General features: G+C 35.4%; 1 protein-coding gene across 2 annotated transcripts in view; it reads left to right on the top strand.

The window, feature by feature from the left end:
- ARL15 (ADP ribosylation factor like GTPase 15) overlaps nucleotides 1–19,689 on the top strand; it is a 468,816-nt gene that overhangs the window by 161,167 nt on the left and 287,960 nt on the right. For both annotated transcript variants that reach the window (XM_049768137.1, XM_049768136.1), the window contains one exon: nucleotides 16,779–16,838. In XM_049768137.1, coding sequence (XP_049624094.1) covers nucleotides 16,779–16,838 — 60 coding nt within the window. The remainder of the gene's footprint in view (nucleotides 1–16,778; nucleotides 16,839–19,689) is intronic.

Below are 19,689 nucleotides of genomic sequence, written 5' to 3'. Positions count from 1 at the left end.
GAACTCAGAAAGATCTTGATACAAAGTTATCTTGAAGTCCTGGGACTCTAGTAAGGTAGTAAAATGGATTTGTCTCAAGATCATTCAGTGCCCTTTGACTGTGGATGCTCCCTCAAGTCCTACTGTATATGATCCAGAGATGGGACCTGAGACACCTGAGCATCTTCACCCAGAGAATAGCTGGTGCAGTATCTCTCATCAGAGCTGTTCCCTGAGGTGACTCCGAATACTTTGTCCAGGCTGTGGCTCTCAGTCCCAATATTTTGCTCCCGATGGAACATTTGAAAACATCTCAAGTTGTTTTGGTTGTCACAAATGTGAGAAAACAGAAACAAATACGTCATGCTGTTAGTAGTCTAGAAAAAAATTGAAGTGACCATGTATATGTCTGACAAGGTATTTTTAAGAACAAAGTTTAATTCTGGGGGATAAAGTTGATGTCATAATGACCAAGGAAGGGATATTATCATCAGGAGGACCTGCCGTAAATGTTAAGCATTTATGTTCTTAATGACAACTTGTAAATATACAAAAGAAAAAAGGCTGACAGGACACTACAGGGAAATAGACATACCCACAATCATAGAGTTCAGTATGGTAATCTTAGTGCTTTGGTTTTGTTTGGGGGCCACACCCAAGTAGTCCTCACAAGCTAGCCCTAGCTTATTTTTTGGGCTCATTTTCTGCTTGCTTCGGAGACCACAAAGTGCCAGGAATTGAACTCGGGTCTCCCACAGGCAAAGCATATGCTCCATCCCTTAGAATATTATCTCCAGTCTCTCTTCCCAATTTTTGATAGGACATGTAGGAAGGAACTCATCTATGATAAAATAGATTTGACAAGCACTGCCAGCTAACTTAACCTGATTAACATTTCTAAGACACTTTGCCAATAAAAGCAGAGAACATTCTCAAGTGTGTGTGGTGCATTTACCCAATTAGGCCATATCTGAGGATGTAAAGCAAATCTCAATACATTTAAAATAATTCAAAACATACTAAGTATATTTTCAGACCACAGTAGAATTCAACTATAAATCAATAGCAGAAAGATGTCTGGGGAGAAAAAGCCCCAAATACTTGGGAACTAAATTACTACTGAGTAACTCATGGATTGAAGAAGAAATAAAGCATTTTGCATCAAATGAAATTATAGTGCATCAGAATTAGAGGGATTCCTCTAAAGGACTAGTGCTTAACAGTAAGCACTAGTATTAGAAAAAAAGACTTCAAATCAATGACCTCAGCTACCACCTCAAAGAAGTACAAGTGAATAATGTTTTAAATCCAAAGTAAGCAGAAGAAAACAATAAAGATCAAAGTGTGACTCAATGAAATAGAGAAACAATAGAGAAAATCAGTGAAACTGAAAACAGTTTTTTTGTTTTACTTTGTTTTGTGAAGATCAGTACAATTCTAGACAAAACTGGTCAGGCAATATATTCAAAAAAAGATGCTAACATTTTTTGAGAGTAGTTATATCAATATAAATACTAAAACTTTGTAAAATTACTCTGAATAACCTTATCAGTAAATCTGACAATTTAAATAGATCAATTCATTGATAGGTAAACCATTAGACAAAGTCAAGAAGAAATAGAAAAGCTTCACAAGTCTGTATCTGTTAAGTAAATGGAAATTATATCTCATAAAAGGATAATTACAACTTTGGTATCTTTTGATACTAGAAATGCAGGGTTGGCTTCAAAAATCAATTAAAAAGTCAATTTTTATAATATCAAACTAAAAGAAAAAAGAAAATTCAGAGACACAAATGAAAGTCATCAGTTCCTCATACTAACTCTCAACAAAATGGAAGCAGAAGGGTAATTTTTTAGCCATTATAGGATACCAATTAAAACAAAAACATATATAGTTACTATCATACTTATTTGTGAAAGACATAGTCATTTTTTAGTAAAATCAGAATGAGGTGTGCATGCCTACTCTTACACATTATTGAGCACTTCTGTTCAACATTGTAAAGATTCCAGCAACTGCAGTATACAAAAAAGAAAAGAAATAAAAATAAGAGACTTTAAGATTGGAAAGGATTAATTCAAACTCTCTTATCTCTTAATAGGATTATTTATGTAAAACATTTGATGGAATTTAGAACTCTAGAGTCAAAATTATAGTACAGGGGGCCGGAGAGATAGCATGGAGGTAGTGTGTTTTTGCCTCGCATGCAGAAGGCTGGTGGTTCAAATCCCAGCATCCCACATGGTCCCCCAAGCCTGCCAGGAGCAATTTCTGAGTGTAGAGCCAGGAGTAACCCCTGAGTGCTGCCGGGTGTGACCCAAAAACCAAAATAAATAATTAATTAAAATTTATAGTACAGGGATTAAAGCATTTGCCTTGCGTACTGCTGACCCAGATTTGCGTCCCTGGCACCACATGTGGTCCCTGAGTACTGCTAGGGTTTATTTTTGAGCGCAAAGTCAGGAATAGCCTCTGAGCATGGCTAGTTATAATCCAACATTTCTGTTAGTGAATTAAAGCAGCTAGTTAGCTAGTTTGAAGATCTGAAGCTTTAGAGTTGGAGGACAGCTTTAATGGTAATTAGTTTGGAGAGTGTTTTTTTTTTTTTTAATTAAAAAAAAATTTTTTTTTTTTTGGATTTTGGTTTTTGGGTCACACCTGGCAGCGCTCAGGGGTTACTCCTGGCTCTTTGCTCAGAAATCGCTCCTGGCAGGCTCAGGAGACCATATGGGATGCCAGGATTCGAACCACCATCCTTCTGTATGCAAGGCAAACACCTTATCTCCATGCTATCTCTCCGGCCCCTGGAGAGTTTTTTTTTTTTTATTAAAATAGAAGCAAGAAATTGATAAACAGTAACCTAAAACTGAATTCATTTAGATAAATGAGCAAACTCTCCGAGAAAGTTGGCAGGTGGGTAATCAGAATTTAGTATGATGTAAAGAGGATGAAATAATATAAAAAACACTACAAGTCGGCTAGAGAAATAGCTCAAAGACAGGGTTGCTTGCTGTACATGTAGGAGTCGAGGTCCTGGTTTGGTTCTTGGCGCCACATTGTCTCCTAGATACCACCAGGTGAGGCCCATTTTCACTAAAAGAAAAAAATCACCCAATAAAGCATTATAAGGGAGAAAGCTTGCCTTCACTGGCACTGACAAGGGAAACAAAATCTGTTTTACTTACTTAAGGAAAGAAAGGCATGTACGAAAATGGTGGTGAGAAGACATTACTTTGAGGTTTCATGCGACTGGATGCAAGGCAGATTGGAGTTAGGATTAACTGGTGTGATGATGGTGATGGTGATGATTATTATTATATGCTTAATATGATGTAAGGATATAAGAGAAAAGAGGTGGCTACTTTTGGTCAATTAATTCTGTGATCAGAGAAGCACGTGGATGATGACAAGAGATTTAGAGGGTAGTGAGCAGAGAAGAATCAACCATACTGATTTCAGTTCTCAGCAGACCTAGAAAGCCTGTCAGCATTTGAGCTATGTCTTTGAGATAGGTCTTTTTGCTAGTAACCATGGTCTATGTTTGTATGTAACTGAAGATTAAAGATGTAGAAAGAAGGTTGTAAAGTAAAGGACAAATAGTAGATGACTAGGAAAAGAAATGACAGAGTCCAGGAGTTACTTTTGCAAGTGAGCTTGCAATGTGAGAGGTAGGGAGGTGGGAGAGCCTGGTTCTAGAGATAAAAGGAGGATCATTCATGATGGAAAGGATCAAGACTCAACTCTATAAAAGTTGAGTGTTACTTACAGGCTCTCTCATTTAAAAGACTAATATAAAAAGAAAATTTGCTGTTAAAAATACTGGTTTGGGATTCGAATTTATAGCTTTCCCACTTAAAGAGCACAATCCCGTTCCTTCATAATATTTAGAATCTAATTAATAAAATAAAACTTACAAAGGTCATTAATAAAAAAACAGTGAATGGCAAACAAATTTATGAAAAAGACACCACTGTACCAATTCAGATTTACCAGAGAATAAGCAAGAAATGTTAATTTTATACTTTACCAAAACATGCCTGTGATCATAAGAATGTGGCAACTTAAGTGTGCATGAGCACTACTGGTGGTCTGAAACGGTGGGTTCCTTTTTCTTCATAAGCAATGATTTATGTATGCCAAAGCTTTCCAAAATATTCAGATCCCTTGATCTAGTGTTATACTAAAGACAGATTTTAAACACACAATCTTTAAAGAAACTGCAAACACAAAATGATTTGTTACGTTTTCTATAACTAAAGCAAGTTTAAACATCATATATATTATCAAGGAGTTTATAAAGTGTGATCCCTGAAGTGAAATAATTATAGATTGTAAAATATATACAATTTCTTCTTGATGAAAATCAAATTTGCCTTTACTTTTAAAATTAAAATAGGCAAAGCAAGATTTTTAATTAAAAACTAGAGAATATGTATAAATTATTAATAGCCCTATGTTTATATGACTGATAATAAAATGTTTATTCTTTTTTCTCTAATGCTTTGATAAAATGAGGCCAGTTAAGATTGAAGTATTTGGGGTCAGAGAGAAAGCACATCGGTAGGACATTTACATTGAATGTGGCTGACCTGGGAAGGACCTAGTGTGATTCCCAGAATCCCATATAGTCCCCCAGCCTGCAGGGGCAATTTCTGAGTGCAGAGCCAGGAGTAACCCCTGAGCACCGATGGGTGTGGCCCAACAACCAATCAATCAATCAATCAATCAAGTTAAAAAAAAGAATGAATTATTGGGATCAGAGTGATAGTACATGGATTAAGATGTTTAACTTGCACATGGTTGTTTTTAGTTCATAGCCAACAACACGGAAAGTCCTCAGCACCATTAAGTCAGTCTCTAAGGATAGAACCAGGAATAATAAGCCCTAAGCTCCTCTGGTATGTGGTCTACCCTCCCAAGTATGAAATATTAGAGTTCAGAGAAATAATACAGGGCTTAAGGTATTTCCTTACATGCAGTTGACAGCAGTATATTCCTGATACCACATATGGTCCACTAAGAAAGAACCACTAGGAGTAATTCCTGAGCACAGAGCCAAGAGCAAGCCATGATCTCTGCTGCCTGTGTGCCCACTTAATTTCCTAGAGTATATCTATTTAATTTCAGCAAAGCAAAGTAACCTGTCTTTCCTTTGGAGTGAAAGGGAACCCAGACTTTTTTGAAATGTTAATTTCAACTATCTTTTAACCTTTGATGTAAGTTAAAAAAGGTGTTTAGCTTAATAAAGCTATAGGGCCAAGAAAATAATACTACTGAACAAGGTGTGTCTGTGTGTGTGTGTGTGTGTGTGTGTGTGTGTGTGTTTTATAGAGAAAAATACTTGAGTAGCTTGTAATTTGATTAGAAACAAAAGTGAATTGTCTCAAGTGAATTCCTTGACTGTATACTTACAAGGAGTTTGTTGTTGGAGTAGTTGTTAACTTCTAGACTTCATAAATATTTAATTTATGAAAATGAACTCCAGAGCCTTAAGATCACATTTTAACATAACGAATCATTAAAAAAAAAAGTCTAGAGAAAGCCAAACATTTGGCATTGTAAAAAGACAAATTATCTAAAAGGGTATATTATTATCTTTGGATTGTTAAGTAATGGCTGCCCTAGCAGATGGCTCAAGGTACTGGAGCACACATATATTATGGAGATGCCCTGGATTCGATTCCTAGCACCACATGGACCTCCCATGTGGAAATAGCCCCAAGGACAGCTGGGTCTGACCCAGACACCAAAACCACCCCCTCACCATAACACCAGCAAATTTTTCAAATAATATGTCCTTGTTAAAGTAGAAAAGGATCATAATAATTTGCTAGAAATCTAAAATATATTCATTTTCTATATTTGATAAGGCTTTAAATATTTAGAATATTCACGTTTGAATAAACCTTTAAACAGCATATTAGCTGCAATATATATATATATTTTTTTTTTCTTTTTTTGGTTTTTGGTTTTTGGTTTTTGGGTTACACCCAGCAGTGCTCAGGGGTTACTCCTGGCTCTCCACTCAGAAATCGCTCCTGGCAGGCTCAGTGGACCTTATGGGATTCCAGGATTCGAACCATCTACCTTCTGCATGCTAGGCAGATGCCTTACCTCCATGCTATCTCTCCGGCCTCCCAAGCTGCAAATATGTTGATTCAACAAGAAGAACAAGATATAATAAAGTCAAATTCTGTTATCTGCTTTAGGATTTTATTTTTCTCTTTAGGTTGTGAGCTCAATAGTGCCCCTGGCTTACTCCTTGCTCTCTATTCAGGAATCACACCTGGCAGGGCTCAGGGACCATATTTGGTGCCAGATATTAAATCTAGGTTGAGTTGCTTGTGTGAAAGGAAAGCACCCTACTGACTCTATATTATTTCCACTACCTGCTATGTCTCTGGCTAAAAGTCGAGGATTTTTGTGAGTTTTTTTTGTGTTGTTGTTTTTTTTTAATATATTACAGTAAATTAAAGTTTCTTTTATGAAATCCAGATTCTATTTTAAATAATTTCACACCGTCCATACATACATACATACAGAAAACACAATATAAATCGTTAATCATGTCCTGATTTTAACTCTATTTTAGAGTGAACTAGGAATCTCAGCAAACATTAAGAATTTGTGTGTGTGTGTGTGTGTGTGTGTGTGTGTTTTATTTATTGGGGGGGGGTGCTCTGTTGGTTTACTAATTATGCAGGTGTTTCACACAATGAATAAAAATAGCTTCCTTCCCAAACTTAGCTTGTTACAATTCCAAGAATGCTGTACTGCATTAAAAGTTATATCCAGCTCCCTTATATTATAGGTCTTGTTGGATTTAAGGAATAAAAACCAAAAACTGAAAGTCTATAAAAGTAATCCTCTCCCTAAAGAATTACTAAGTCATATATTTATTAAAATTTAGTGGGGTTAAATTTTAGGGGAGGTTTCATTTTTGGTAATGCAGCTCAGATAAGCCAGGAAAAATTGACTAAGTATTTTAGGTGTTAGCCATAGAATTGTTTGAACGCAGCCTGGGGAGACCTACCTTCCGCCAAATACTAAATAATGGTCGCTGATGACTAACTTGGTTGTTTCTGTTTTCACCTCCTACATATTTCACATAAATAAATCCTAATATTAGAGGAGATTCTAAGGATTACTCTATTCATATTTGAAGATAAAGAGTTTCATGGTCAATAAAAAAAACATAGGTGAAAAGTCTAAGGGCATCTCTAAACTGAAGTTAGTTCTCTTGTTATGTCATTAGGATACTGAAATTTAGAGGACATATGTTTACTTATTTTTGACTTTTGAGCTATATTGGACAGTTCTTAGTCTTACTCATGACTGCACTCCTGGTGTGCTTGGGTGCCAGGGATTGAAAGTAGATTAGTTGCATACAATGCAAGTACCCTACTGTATCCTACTGTTTTTTTGAAATCTGCACCCCTGTCCACTGAACATCTTTTGAGCAGGTACCCTATTACTATTCCAGCCTCATAACACTTTTTTTTTATTTTTTACAATGCAGCAGTGTGAGTATGTTATCAGAGCTGATGTATCTGGACTTTTTTCTCTTCAATCCCAAGTTCCTGGTATTGTTACTAATGGTCTATCAAAAAAAAAATCCTTCCTAAGGATATGTGGTATTTTTTTATTTTCTTAATAAAGAAGGCAATGTAGACCTGAGAACATTGTTTTGGTTCTTTTTGTTGGGGTTTTTATACATAGAAAGGAAAATAAATTGGCAGACTTATTAGGAGCATTCAGCTCCCTGAGTAGCTCTGTGAATATTTATGCTCAAAACAGAATAAAATGCCATGAATCTATCCAGTTGGTATTTGAAGGAGATACTGCAGTAGAGCTCTATGGACAATTTTCTGATTCAAATTCTGATCGTAGCACTCAGCCCTTTTGCTTCTCTTCACTGCACTTTTATTATGGGATGTAGTTCAATATTAACATTAGGATTACCATGACAGGTGGATAAAGATATAGGATCATAAGAAATCTTAGTCAATTAAAAAATATGACTTTATATATGGTGGTTCCTATAGCTAGACAAGTGTCTGTTAGACTATCACATTTATGTTTATGTAAGAACATGCTATTACATTCACATAAGGGTGAAATTACCTAATGCCACTTCTAGACATTAAACTTGTCATTAGACAGTGCATTACTGTATGAATGTTAGCACAGATACTACATACTTAGTGTTGGCATATTACTTACACTGTGCATGGTTTGTCTGTTATAGATCCTTGCAGACTCGTTGACCTGTAATTACAACTAAGAAGTTCACTAGAGAGCTCTTGGGTGCTGGGAGAACATGGCTCCATTTCCCCTCACTCCCCCAAAGTCAGCCTATTTTAAGAACACCAGAGAAAATTTGTCGGAAGAAGTGGAATTAAAAATAACTTCTAACAGGAACTAGGGGAGCCTCAAGGGTTGATGTGCTTTGGTTGATCTGGTGCTTCCCTAAACAAACCAACACAATGTAGGGATGAAGAGTTTACCAGGGGTCAAAAACTAGGTACAGAATGGAAGGGACATAGTTTATTTTAGGAAATAAAGAATGTCTGAAGGGGAGATGGTACAAAGTTAGCCTGGAGAAGGAGAGAGGAACCATATCACTTGGGATTTGGTAGGTAGTTAAACCTCCCCAGGTAATGAGCATCTGTTGGATGGTTTTGATGAGGCACAGACTGATATGGCATAGCTGTGCATACTTCAGTTACTACTGAATGCTGCTGAGGAGGATATAATCCATGCAGAGTGTTGGGATGCTTTTGAATTTGTCCAGGCACTGGAGGTGGTGGTGGTGGCTTGACCAGAGTTCTGCAGATAGCGTGGAATGAACAGTTAGGGGATAGAATTGGGATAGCAAGGAATAAGAAAGACTCTAAATATTTAGACTATGGAAGTCCAATAAGTTTTTGGTTTTGATTGCTACTAGTAGAGCTCTTTGTTGTTGTTAACCATTGTTTCTATAATAACACAGAACTCAAAGCCACACATAGTTTTCACTGTGACTGAGAAATTTAAAGCATTCAGGAGTTATTTGGTGAGCCATTAGTGTTCTGGGTTTTTTGTTCTTTTCTTTTCTTTTTTTTTTTTTTAATAAAAAAGCATTTTATAGTTCTGAGATTATCAAAATTAACCTATTCTCATTTACAATGGAAGAAACAGCATAGGTAAGTCAAGTAACTTAAAATTAAACAGTTAAAAAAATGGTATGGCCAGAATGTAAGCTCAGGTGTAATTGGTTTAGAGCCCAATCGATCCGGTGACGTTTTTTGGTGGCAGAGGCACATATAGCAATACTCAGGGATTAATTCTGATTCTGCATTCAGGAATTACTCCTGAAGTGCTCTGGAGACCATATAGGAAGCTGGGAATTGAACTCCAGTAGGCCATCTGCAAGGCAAGCACGTGACCTACTGTACTATCTCTCTAGTCCCCTATCTGATGGTTTTTATTCCTCATAGTAACCATATGTGATCATCTTTTGATAATTTGAAGTTATCAAATTATTATTGTTTCCCTAAATCTATTAATTGTCCTCTTCATATAATATTATTTCAGATGTTATTATGTATTAATTTGTAATAATAACTTTTATATAATATTAATTTCCCAATCCTATGTAAAGGAGTAAAATGGAGCTACTATTCTTTACTGCACTGTAGGTGTACCCTAAGGGTGAATTTAATTTTTTTTATAATTCATTTATAATCCTTCAAACACTTAAAATTACTTGAGAGATATACAAGCTTTCAGTTTTTATACATTATTTTCTAGACTGATAATCTTGGTCTCTGGACATTAATTTATACAGCTATGCTCAAAAGACAGTATAAAACCTGCAGAATGGAAGATTGCATACATCTTTACAGTATGCATTTAGTCACTTGTATTCTCTTTGGAAAGAGAACATTTATGAATACTTTGAAGAAACATCTCATACCTATAAATTAATTGCTTTGCTTAAAAAGCATAAACCTTTGATGATGTTTTTGTACTCTTTTATTTTTAGTCTGTGCAGAAATTAAGAACCATACCTGGCATACAGATGAGTTTTATCAGACATTCAGAGAAGAGCTACTACCATTGATCCTTAGACTCTTCTAAAATATCAGAGATGGGAATTCTCTTTAATACCTTCTATGACACTAAAATCATGCTCATTCCCAAAGCTGACAGAGATACTAAGAAAAAACTATAGATTAATCTCACTGATGAATATTGATGAAAAATTCTTTTTTTTTTTGTTTTTTTTTGGGGGGGGGCACACCCATTTAATGCTCAGGGGTTACTCCTGGCTAAGCACTCAGAAATTGCCCCTGGCTTGGGGGGACCATATGGGACACCAGGGATCTAACTGTGGTCCTTGCTTGGCTAGCGCTTGCAAGGCAGACACCTTTCCTCTAGCCCCACCTCACTGGCCCCTGATGAAAAATTCTTAACTAAATCTTAGCAAACTGAATTCAACAACATATCAAAAAGATTATACATCATGACCAAGTATATTTCATCCCAGAGATGCAAGGATAGTTCAATATACACAAATCAATCAACATCATACACAAGAGTAAAAAGAAGGATAAAAATCAACATAACCATATCAGTTAGTGCAGAGAAATCATTTGACAAGCTCCAACACCCATTTATGATTAAAATCCTCAGCAAAATAGGTATGTAAAGAAACTTCCTAAAGATACTAACAGCTACTATAAAAAGCCCACAGCCAATATTATTCTTTTTGTTTGTTTGTTTGTTTTTGTTTTTGTGCCCCACCCGGTAACACTCAGGGATTACTCCTGACTATGTGCTCAGAAGTCACTACTGGCTTGACCATATGGGATGCCAGGGGATCGAACCGCGGTCCATCCTAGGCTAGTGCTGGCAAGACAGGAACCTTACCTCTAGCACCACCACGCCGGCCCCCAATATTATTCTTTATATATATATGTATATATTTTTTCTTTTTTACTTAAACACCTTGATTACATACATGATTGTGTTTGGGTAATGGCGAAAAGTTGAAAGCATTTCCACTAAGATCAGGCAGTAAACAAGGATGTCCACTGTCTCCACTCTTATTCAATGTAGTATTAGAAATCCTAGCAATAGCAATTAGACAAGGGAAGGAAATCAAAGGAATCCAAATTGAAAAAGGAAGTCAAACTGTCTCTGTTTGCAGATTACATGATTATATGCATCGAAGACCCTAGTTTACAAAAAAGAGCTTCTGGAAATAATAAACCAGTACAACAAAGTGGCTGGGTACAAAGTCAAAACACAGAAGACAATTGCATTTCTTTATACAAATAACTCAGAGGAGAAAGAGATTAAAGAGTCTATCTCATTTAAAATAGTGTCCAAAAAATTTAAGTACCTAGGAACCAACCTATTGAGAGGTGAGAGATCTATACCCTGAAATTTTCAGAACACTTAAGAAATTGAAGATCTAAGGAAATGGGAAAACATTCCATGCCATGCTCATGGATTGTGGAAGAATCAATTTTATCAAAATGACCAGCTTAGATAAACTATTATATAGATTCAATGCAATCCCTATTCAAATTCAGACACAGCACAATCAATTACAGGGTTTGTGTGGAACCATAAAAGACCTAGTACAGCCAAATCCATATTGAAAAGCAAGAAACCAGTATGCTTTTCATTATGTAACTTAAAGCTTTACTACAAAGCCATATTGATGAAAACAGTATGGTATTGGAACTAAGACAACCTTTCAGACCAATGGGTCAGAATAGAATAGCCAGTGACAACCTCCCTAGTATGTAGTAAATTAATCTTTGACAAAGGAGCCAAGAACTTGAAATGGAATAAAGACCATCTCTTTAACAAATGGTGTTGGAACAATTGCATAACCACATGTAAGAAATTAAAGATCAGTTCATACCTCACACCTCATACACAAAAAGTCAAAGTGGATTAAAGACCTTGAGATTAAACCTGAGTGCATAAAGTTCATTGAGGAAAACATAGCAAACACTCCAGGTATCTATGGTAATTAGTTCAAAGAAGTCTTCAATTATAAGATGCCAATGGCAAGAATTATAGAATCATATCTGGATAAATAAGACTACATCAAACTAAAAAGTTTCTGTATGGCAAAAGAAACATGGGCTAAAACCAGAAGAGAGCTAACTGATTGGGAGAAAATTTTTGCACTTACTATATCAGATAAAGGTTTAGTATCAAGGATATACAAAGTACTTACAAAGGCTATCTCTACAAAACCTAAAAACCCCATTAAAAATCAGGAGAGGAAGTAAATGAACAGGCACTTCTGAGGAAGTCCAACAGATGGCCAATAGACACATGAAAAAATGCTTATCACTTATCATTAGGGAAATCTAAATCAAGACAACAATGAGATATCATCTTACCAGTGAGAATGGTACATATCAAAAATATTGGGAACAATCTCTGTTGGCAGGGATGTGGTGAGAAAGGAAATCTCATCCACTGCTGTTGATAATTCTGCTTGATCCAACTCCTATGGAAAACAATATGGAGGGTTCTCAGTAAAATAAAATCTCAAAATTGAGTTGCCATATGACCCAGTGATCCCTCTTTTTAGTATTTATCCCCAGGACATAAAAACACTCATCCAAAAGGATGTATGCACACCACTATTTATTGTACAATAGCTAAGACTTGGAATCAACCTATATGTCCAACAACAGATGAGTGGATTATAAAGATGTAGTACATAAATACAATGGAATACTACATAGTTGCAAGGAAATATGCAATCATAGTTTTTAATTAAATAATTTTTATTTTGACCAAAGTAAATTACAAATCTTTTACAGTAATATTTTAGGCACATAATGACATTGAATCAGGGGCATTTAGAATAACTGCATGCAGAAATGCAGTGAATTAAATGGGAGTTGTCTCGGACACCCTTGTATCCAGAGTATAGCAAGGAGAAGGAAAGAAATTGAGTGGAGGAGAAGAAATACAAATATGAAAGAACGGGGTCCAGGGGCCAAATGGTCTCAGGTTTGTTGATGGTGTTAAAAAGGGACAAAACTAAATATCCAAGCTAAAGGCAACAACAATGGAATCAAGAGATCCAAACTTTAACAATCTAAATTTAAAATGGGGACGTGGGGGTCTGATATTAGAGGCACTTGGGGAACATTGTTGGAGGGAGGTCGACATTGGTATGGGATTGGCCCTTAATGGTATGTCTGAAACACAGCTATGAAGGACTTTGTAAATCACAATGGTTTCAATAACATAAAATTAAGTTTAGAAAAAGAATTATACCTGATATAATCTGCCTGTTAGATTAATAAATATATTAAATATTTTATTTTGCATACGATTTGACAGTTTTTAGAAGGATTTTCCTTTGGGTGCCTGTGTATTGTCATCATTTAAGCACTGAAGTAGATTAAACATTACTGGTGAGCTTCAGAACTATTTCTTTTTCATAGTTGGGGCCTGTCCCATTTTTCTGCAAAATTGGGTTGCACTGAATATAACCACTAATAAACTGTTATGCATTTGCATAGGGCTTTTAATTTTAGGATTTCACAATCATTGCCTTTTAATCCATATAACACTACTGTGAGGCAGGTAGATGTATTCAAGTATCCAAGTTTCCTGCAGGCAAATTTGAGTGCCAGAAGTAGTATTGTGATTGGCACTGATTTTCTTTAATTTCCCAGAGGCCAGACACCTGGAGAGGTTTTCTTGCAGACTCTGGTACCTGCCATTGTTTCAGCCACATGAGGTTGCCTCTTCATTCCTCTTGCTATTTTACTAAGAATTAATGGCCACATGCATCATTAGCCATGATATTGTATTGGCTAAATTAATCTGCATTAAACTCATATGAGAATAATATGTTTGGGAAAATTTATAGTCAATCCAGTTTATAGTGAACATTTCAATTTTTCACATTTATACCTCTCCAAAAAAGTCCTTTTAATTTGGTGGCAACATTTATAGCTCCACTTCATTGGTAAGATTTATAAATGAGTACAAAAGATGTCATTCTTTAAGCATAATATGTAGTTTAGCAGATAAAACATCATCAATAATAAAGTACCAATTGAAATGCAGTGCCATAAGTCACATATTGTATGGTTATTTGTACCTGATACTTTGACAAGGTGTATTTATTGTTTTTTTTTTTTTTTTGCGGGGGGGACCCACACTTGTCTGTGCTGAGGGAATACTTCAGGTTTTTTGCTCAGAATTCACCCCAGGCAGAACTCGGGATACCACATGAGGTCCTGGGTATTGAGCCAGGTCAAATATGTGCACAGCAGGTACTTTACTTCTGCTTTATCTCTCTTGTCTCCAAAAATATGAACTATATACCATGTTTTCCAAGTTTATTGGTGAGGAAAAATGGTGTTAGTACACTACCCACAGCCATAACTTATTTTAACTTACTTCTGTTTGACTCCTGGCATTTACTTTCCTTAAATGAAAGGAACTGTATAAAGTCTTCAAGTCATGGAATGGTGTACAACTATCTTATATATTGGTGAGAATATTAAAAGAGTAGTTTTAGGGCCAGAGTGATAGCACAGCAAGATAGGTATTTGCCTTGTGCATGGCTGACCCAAGTTTGATCCCTGGCATTCTGTAGGGGCCCCTGAACCTGCTAAGAGTGAATTCTGAGTGCAGAGTCAGGAGTGACACCTGAATGCAGCAGGATGTAGCCCCAAAACAAAAATTTTAAAAAGGGTAGTATGTGAAGAGGCTCACTGACTAGAGAGGTAGTTAGTAAAGGATTATTTTGCATATGGAAGACCTCAGTGCATTGATCCACATGGTACCACATGGTTCTCTGAGCATCACCACATACACCACAGTGTATGGTCCCAATCTCTCCTCAAAATATATAAATAAAAGGGCACATAGTATTTCCTTTATTCAATACATGAAATTTATTTAATAAGTGAAAAAATCCAAGCAAAATAAATTCTTATCTACATCAGAACTTTTTTTTTTTTTTTTTTTTTTTGGTGGGGGGCATACCCGGTACTGCTCAGGACTTACTTTTGGCTCTGTGCTTAGGAATTGTTCCTGGCAGTGCTCGGGGAATCATTTGTGGTGCCAAAAACCCAGGCTGGCCACATGCACAGCAAGCAGCCTACTTGCTGTGCTTTTGCTCTGGCTTTCCACATCAGACTGTATATCATTTTTTTAAACCTTTCTAGGCACTTAATATGACTGACTTCAGGTGAAAAGTATTTCAGTGTCTTTCTTCACTGTGATTTTGTCTATCATTTCTTGAAAAAGAGACTGTTTTATTTATTTTGTAATCTCATGTAATCAGTTGTCCTTAATCCTTCGGGTACTGGGAAACTTCAGAATGAACTGACTTTTGAAAATTAGAATACTTTTAGAGCCAGGGAGATAACTCAAAAGGATAGAATATATGCTTTGTAATCCCCTGTATAGTCATCTGAATACTGCCTGGGAATGACCCTTGAGCTCTTAACCCAAGTGTTCTCTAAGCAATTCTGGGTGACCCAAAAATAATAATTACAAAATTAGAAGGGCTTTTGATTGGAAAAGACTAATTTGTATGTAGTTATACTTCCCAATGAAATAAAGGAATCATTTATGAAGACCTCTATTTACCCAGGGTTTGTTGTTTTTTTTTTGGTGGTGGTGGTTTTTTTGGTTTTTGGGTCACACACAGCAGTGCTCGGGCTACTCCTGGCTCAGAAATCACTCCCGGCAGGCTTGGGGGACCATATGGGATGCTGGGATTCGAACCACCGTCCTTCTGCATGCCAGGCAAATGCCCTACTGCTGTGCTATCTCTTCAGCCCCTATTTCCTCAGTTTTTCTAGGAAATAATGATTAGTTTCAGTTTCTTGTGGTTTCTTTAAAAAATACTTAGTGTATATACTTGCAAGTATGTAAATATATGCACACTTATTTCTAAAATACTTATATGCTAAAACTTATGAACTGATATGTTCAGGTCAGTGATAATAGTTGTATTTTTAAGACAACTTTTTAATATGCTTTTCATACATTTAGTTATAACATTATATTCTACACATAATAGTAGTGATTTATTCATGCATTATAAGATTATTGTCTTGGCATAAGTATTATTGTACTGTGAAGAAATATGTATGCCTGTTTAAGGAAAACATGATTTAAATACTATACAATTCTAAACATTTTTTTGGTATTCCTCTGCACTCAGGGTCACTCTTAGCAGGACTTTGGGGATCTGGTGGATGCTGAGGATCAAACCCAGGTCAACTGCATGTAAAGCAAGAGTCCTACCCATGATAGTATCTTTCCAGCCCCTCTAAAATATTTTAATTTTGGTTCTTTAATCTCAAGAGTTCTAAGTGAAAGTTAATTTTATTTAATGGGGCCTGAGAAATAGTACAGAGGATAAGTCACTTGCTTTGCTTGTGGCCAATACTTGTTGAATCATTGTCACCATATATGCTCCCCTGTGCACAGAACCAGAAGAAAATCTTGAGTACCACAAAGGGATGAATACCTCTTTCCATCTTCACCCACCAATAATTAGATGCATAAGTATAGTTACATTTCCAAAATTTCTTCCAGTTGATAAAATTTACCAGGTAAATAAGATAATATTGAAGTTTGTAATTTTATATAAATTTAGCATGGAATGATTGGTTTCTATTGTAAATTAGAATTATGAAAAGATTCAGTTAATTCTTATACAAGAGGAAATTTAAACCATTTGTGCATTTTTGGAAGGTAAATTGCTGATACTTTATGTTTTTGTTCTTTAATTGTAGGTTTTAGTATAAAAGCTGTACCATTTCAGAATGCCATCTTGAATGTAAAAGAACTTGGAGGTATGTTATTTAAAAATATATCCTATGACTGGCTTTAATTTTTATTACTTTTATTTTAATGCATGTCTTCTAATTAAAGTATGACTTTTTTCTATTAGGTAACACATTTTAATTTTTTCTAGATAATATATTTCTTGGAAATATTATTCCTTATCTATATGTTTTAAAGGTTGTTTTTGGTTTTAAGTAATGTAAATTTTGTTTTAATTTCTAGGAATTAAAGTATGATACACTAATTTCATTTTATACACTATACTCTTATTTTTACCTTTGCAAATTTTATTTTTTTTAATTTAATTTAAATCTTTTTTGGTGTTTGGGCACTCCTGGCTGTCTGCTCAGAAACAGCTCCTGGCAGGCACGGGGGACCATATGGGACACCGGGAGTGGGATTCGAATCAACCACCTTTGGTCCTAGATCGGCTGCTTGCGAGGCAAACGCCACTGTGCTATCTCTCCGGGCCCTCAAATTTTATTTTTGAATGAAAAATTTCTAAGATAATTTTAATAAACTTATAGAAAGATACATTATAATTACATATCATAAAAAATTGAACTTTAGTGTAGTTTCTATGTCGATTGCAGCTTTTATTGTATTAGATCTTTTGAGCATGTATTTTTTCCTATAATAAATCTTCTCCAATGGGTTCTTTGCTGGCCAAGCACATTTATTGGATAGGCTGTACCCCAAACTATACATCACTCAGTCTTTCATTACATTCTCTGTCTGGGATTTTTGAGTTGTGTTTTATGTCAGTCAGGGTCTTAACCCATGTAAATAGGTTAACAAAGAAATCAGTCAATTCAGTGAACCTACTAAATTCTCTAATGGTGCAGGAAAATGGTAAGTGCTCTAGAGTACAATATGATTTTGGTGAGTTTAATGACTTAGAAGAAGGTTTTCTTCTATCTCTTTGATCACTTTGTGATATTGACCTTGCCTTTTATTTTAAAGTTATTTTAATATTCTAACTCTGACCTATTTTTAGCTTGGTAAAATTGAAACATACTTAATGCTATTTTAATAAAGTTTTATGCTTTCTTATTTTTATAAAATAAAAATAATTTAAAATAAGACAATAATATTTGCTGGTATTTAGAGAGTTATATCCAGTATAAGATTACTCTGTTTATGAATCGTATCAGCTATTTTCATACTTTTATGACATTAGTATTTCAAAACAACTGTGATTGATCAATTCTGATTTTTCACTAAGTTTTTTAGATTTTCTCATATTGTTTATTAAAATCAGAAGACCTTAATGCTCTTGTAAGAATATTCATGCAGAATTTTTAGGAATTGTCCTTTCAGTTGAATATTAAATCTTTGTTGTTATTGTTATTGTTTTATTGCTTGTTTCTCATTTACTATAATGTCAAGTCAGAGAACATATTGTAGAAATCCATTAAACAAAATATATAATCGGAGAATTCTGTTGTTTTAAATATTGTTGGTACTTGATATTATTACTAAGCTAGAAAACAAAGCTTATTTAAAAATCTCCAGTTGTAAGAAACTTAAATTGTTAGTAAGGCTTTCGTTATAAGTTATTTGTTGGTTGATATAAATGTTAGATATATCTAGAAAATTGAAATAGGTGAACATTTTTTAATGACCTTGATTCTATGCCATTGATTCTGCTCCTTGAAACTTAGAACAATAGAAGATAAATTAGAGGATGTCAGATTTGTAAGACAGGAACCAATTTGTTTCCAAGTAAGGTTTAATTTTTTTTGTTTGTTTTTTTGGGCCACACCTGTTTGATGCTCAGTGGTTACTCCTGGCTAAGCACTCAGAAATCGCCCCTGGCTTGGGGGAACCATATGGGATGCCGGGGGATCGAACCTCGGTCCATTCCTTGGCTAGTGCTTGCAAGGCAGACACCTTACCTCTAGCTCCACCTCACCGGCCCCAGGTTTAATTTTGATTAAAGATACAAGCCCAGACAATTGGTGATGTGGAAATTACAATGGAGATAGATATGTTCTGGGTTTGTTAGTGACATTTTAGTTTTTGCCTATTCTGTGATTCGGATGAGAGATACTGATAGCAGATAGAGCTCTAGGGATTGAAAAAGTTACATTGGTTCCAGGTTAATGATAGGGACCTTTTGGCTTATGGCCAATTCTCAGGTTGTGAGGGGAAAGCAACTTTTTAAGTACACCTAATTTTTTTAATCTTGTATAGCTTGTATAAAAGAACTCTAGAGAATGTTATTTTCCTTGTGATTCATTTACTAATTCCTTTTTTTCTGTCATGAGGTTATGATTTGTGATGACCTTCTTTGGAAGGACATAAGACATCATCACAAGAGAGATGAGCTGAGTATTTTAGGGTCCATGCTCTGATGATCTTAACTCTTTATTTACTAATAGATGGCTGCTCAGAAGATAAGTTAATCAGTTCAGTTAATCCAAGGTAAATACCTGAAATAATAAGATAAACTCAAGAAGTTCAGAAAAAAGTAGATACTGAAATTCAGGACTGTGTTGCAGTGTGGCTTGCTTAATCCTCTGTCTTAGAATTCATTCAGGAGTTTGTCTAAATGCCTCCTCCTAGTCAACTCCTTTCTCTATCCCTTTGGGATATACTAGGACTTTTCATCTCCTTCTGTATATCCTTAAAGTCACAGTGGTCCTCAAACTTGTTAAATAGGGGGTCAGTTCATTGTCCCTCACACCATTGGAGGACGGACTATAGTAAAAACAAAAACTATGAACAAATTCCTATACATACTGCATATATCTTATTTTGAAGTGAAGAAACAAAATGGGAACAAATACAATATGTGTCCTGTAGTTTGAGGACCACTGTAATCTCAGTTCTTTGGATTCGAAGAGGCATGATATT

Source organism: Suncus etruscus, chromosome 2 (assembly GCF_024139225.1).
Source record: "Suncus etruscus isolate mSunEtr1 chromosome 2, mSunEtr1.pri.cur, whole genome shotgun sequence".
In the NCBI taxonomy this organism is placed as follows: Eukaryota; Metazoa; Chordata; class Mammalia; order Eulipotyphla; family Soricidae; genus Suncus; species Suncus etruscus.
The sequence above is the reverse complement of the archived record's forward strand: the minus strand, read 5'-3'. Positions and strand labels throughout refer to the sequence as shown.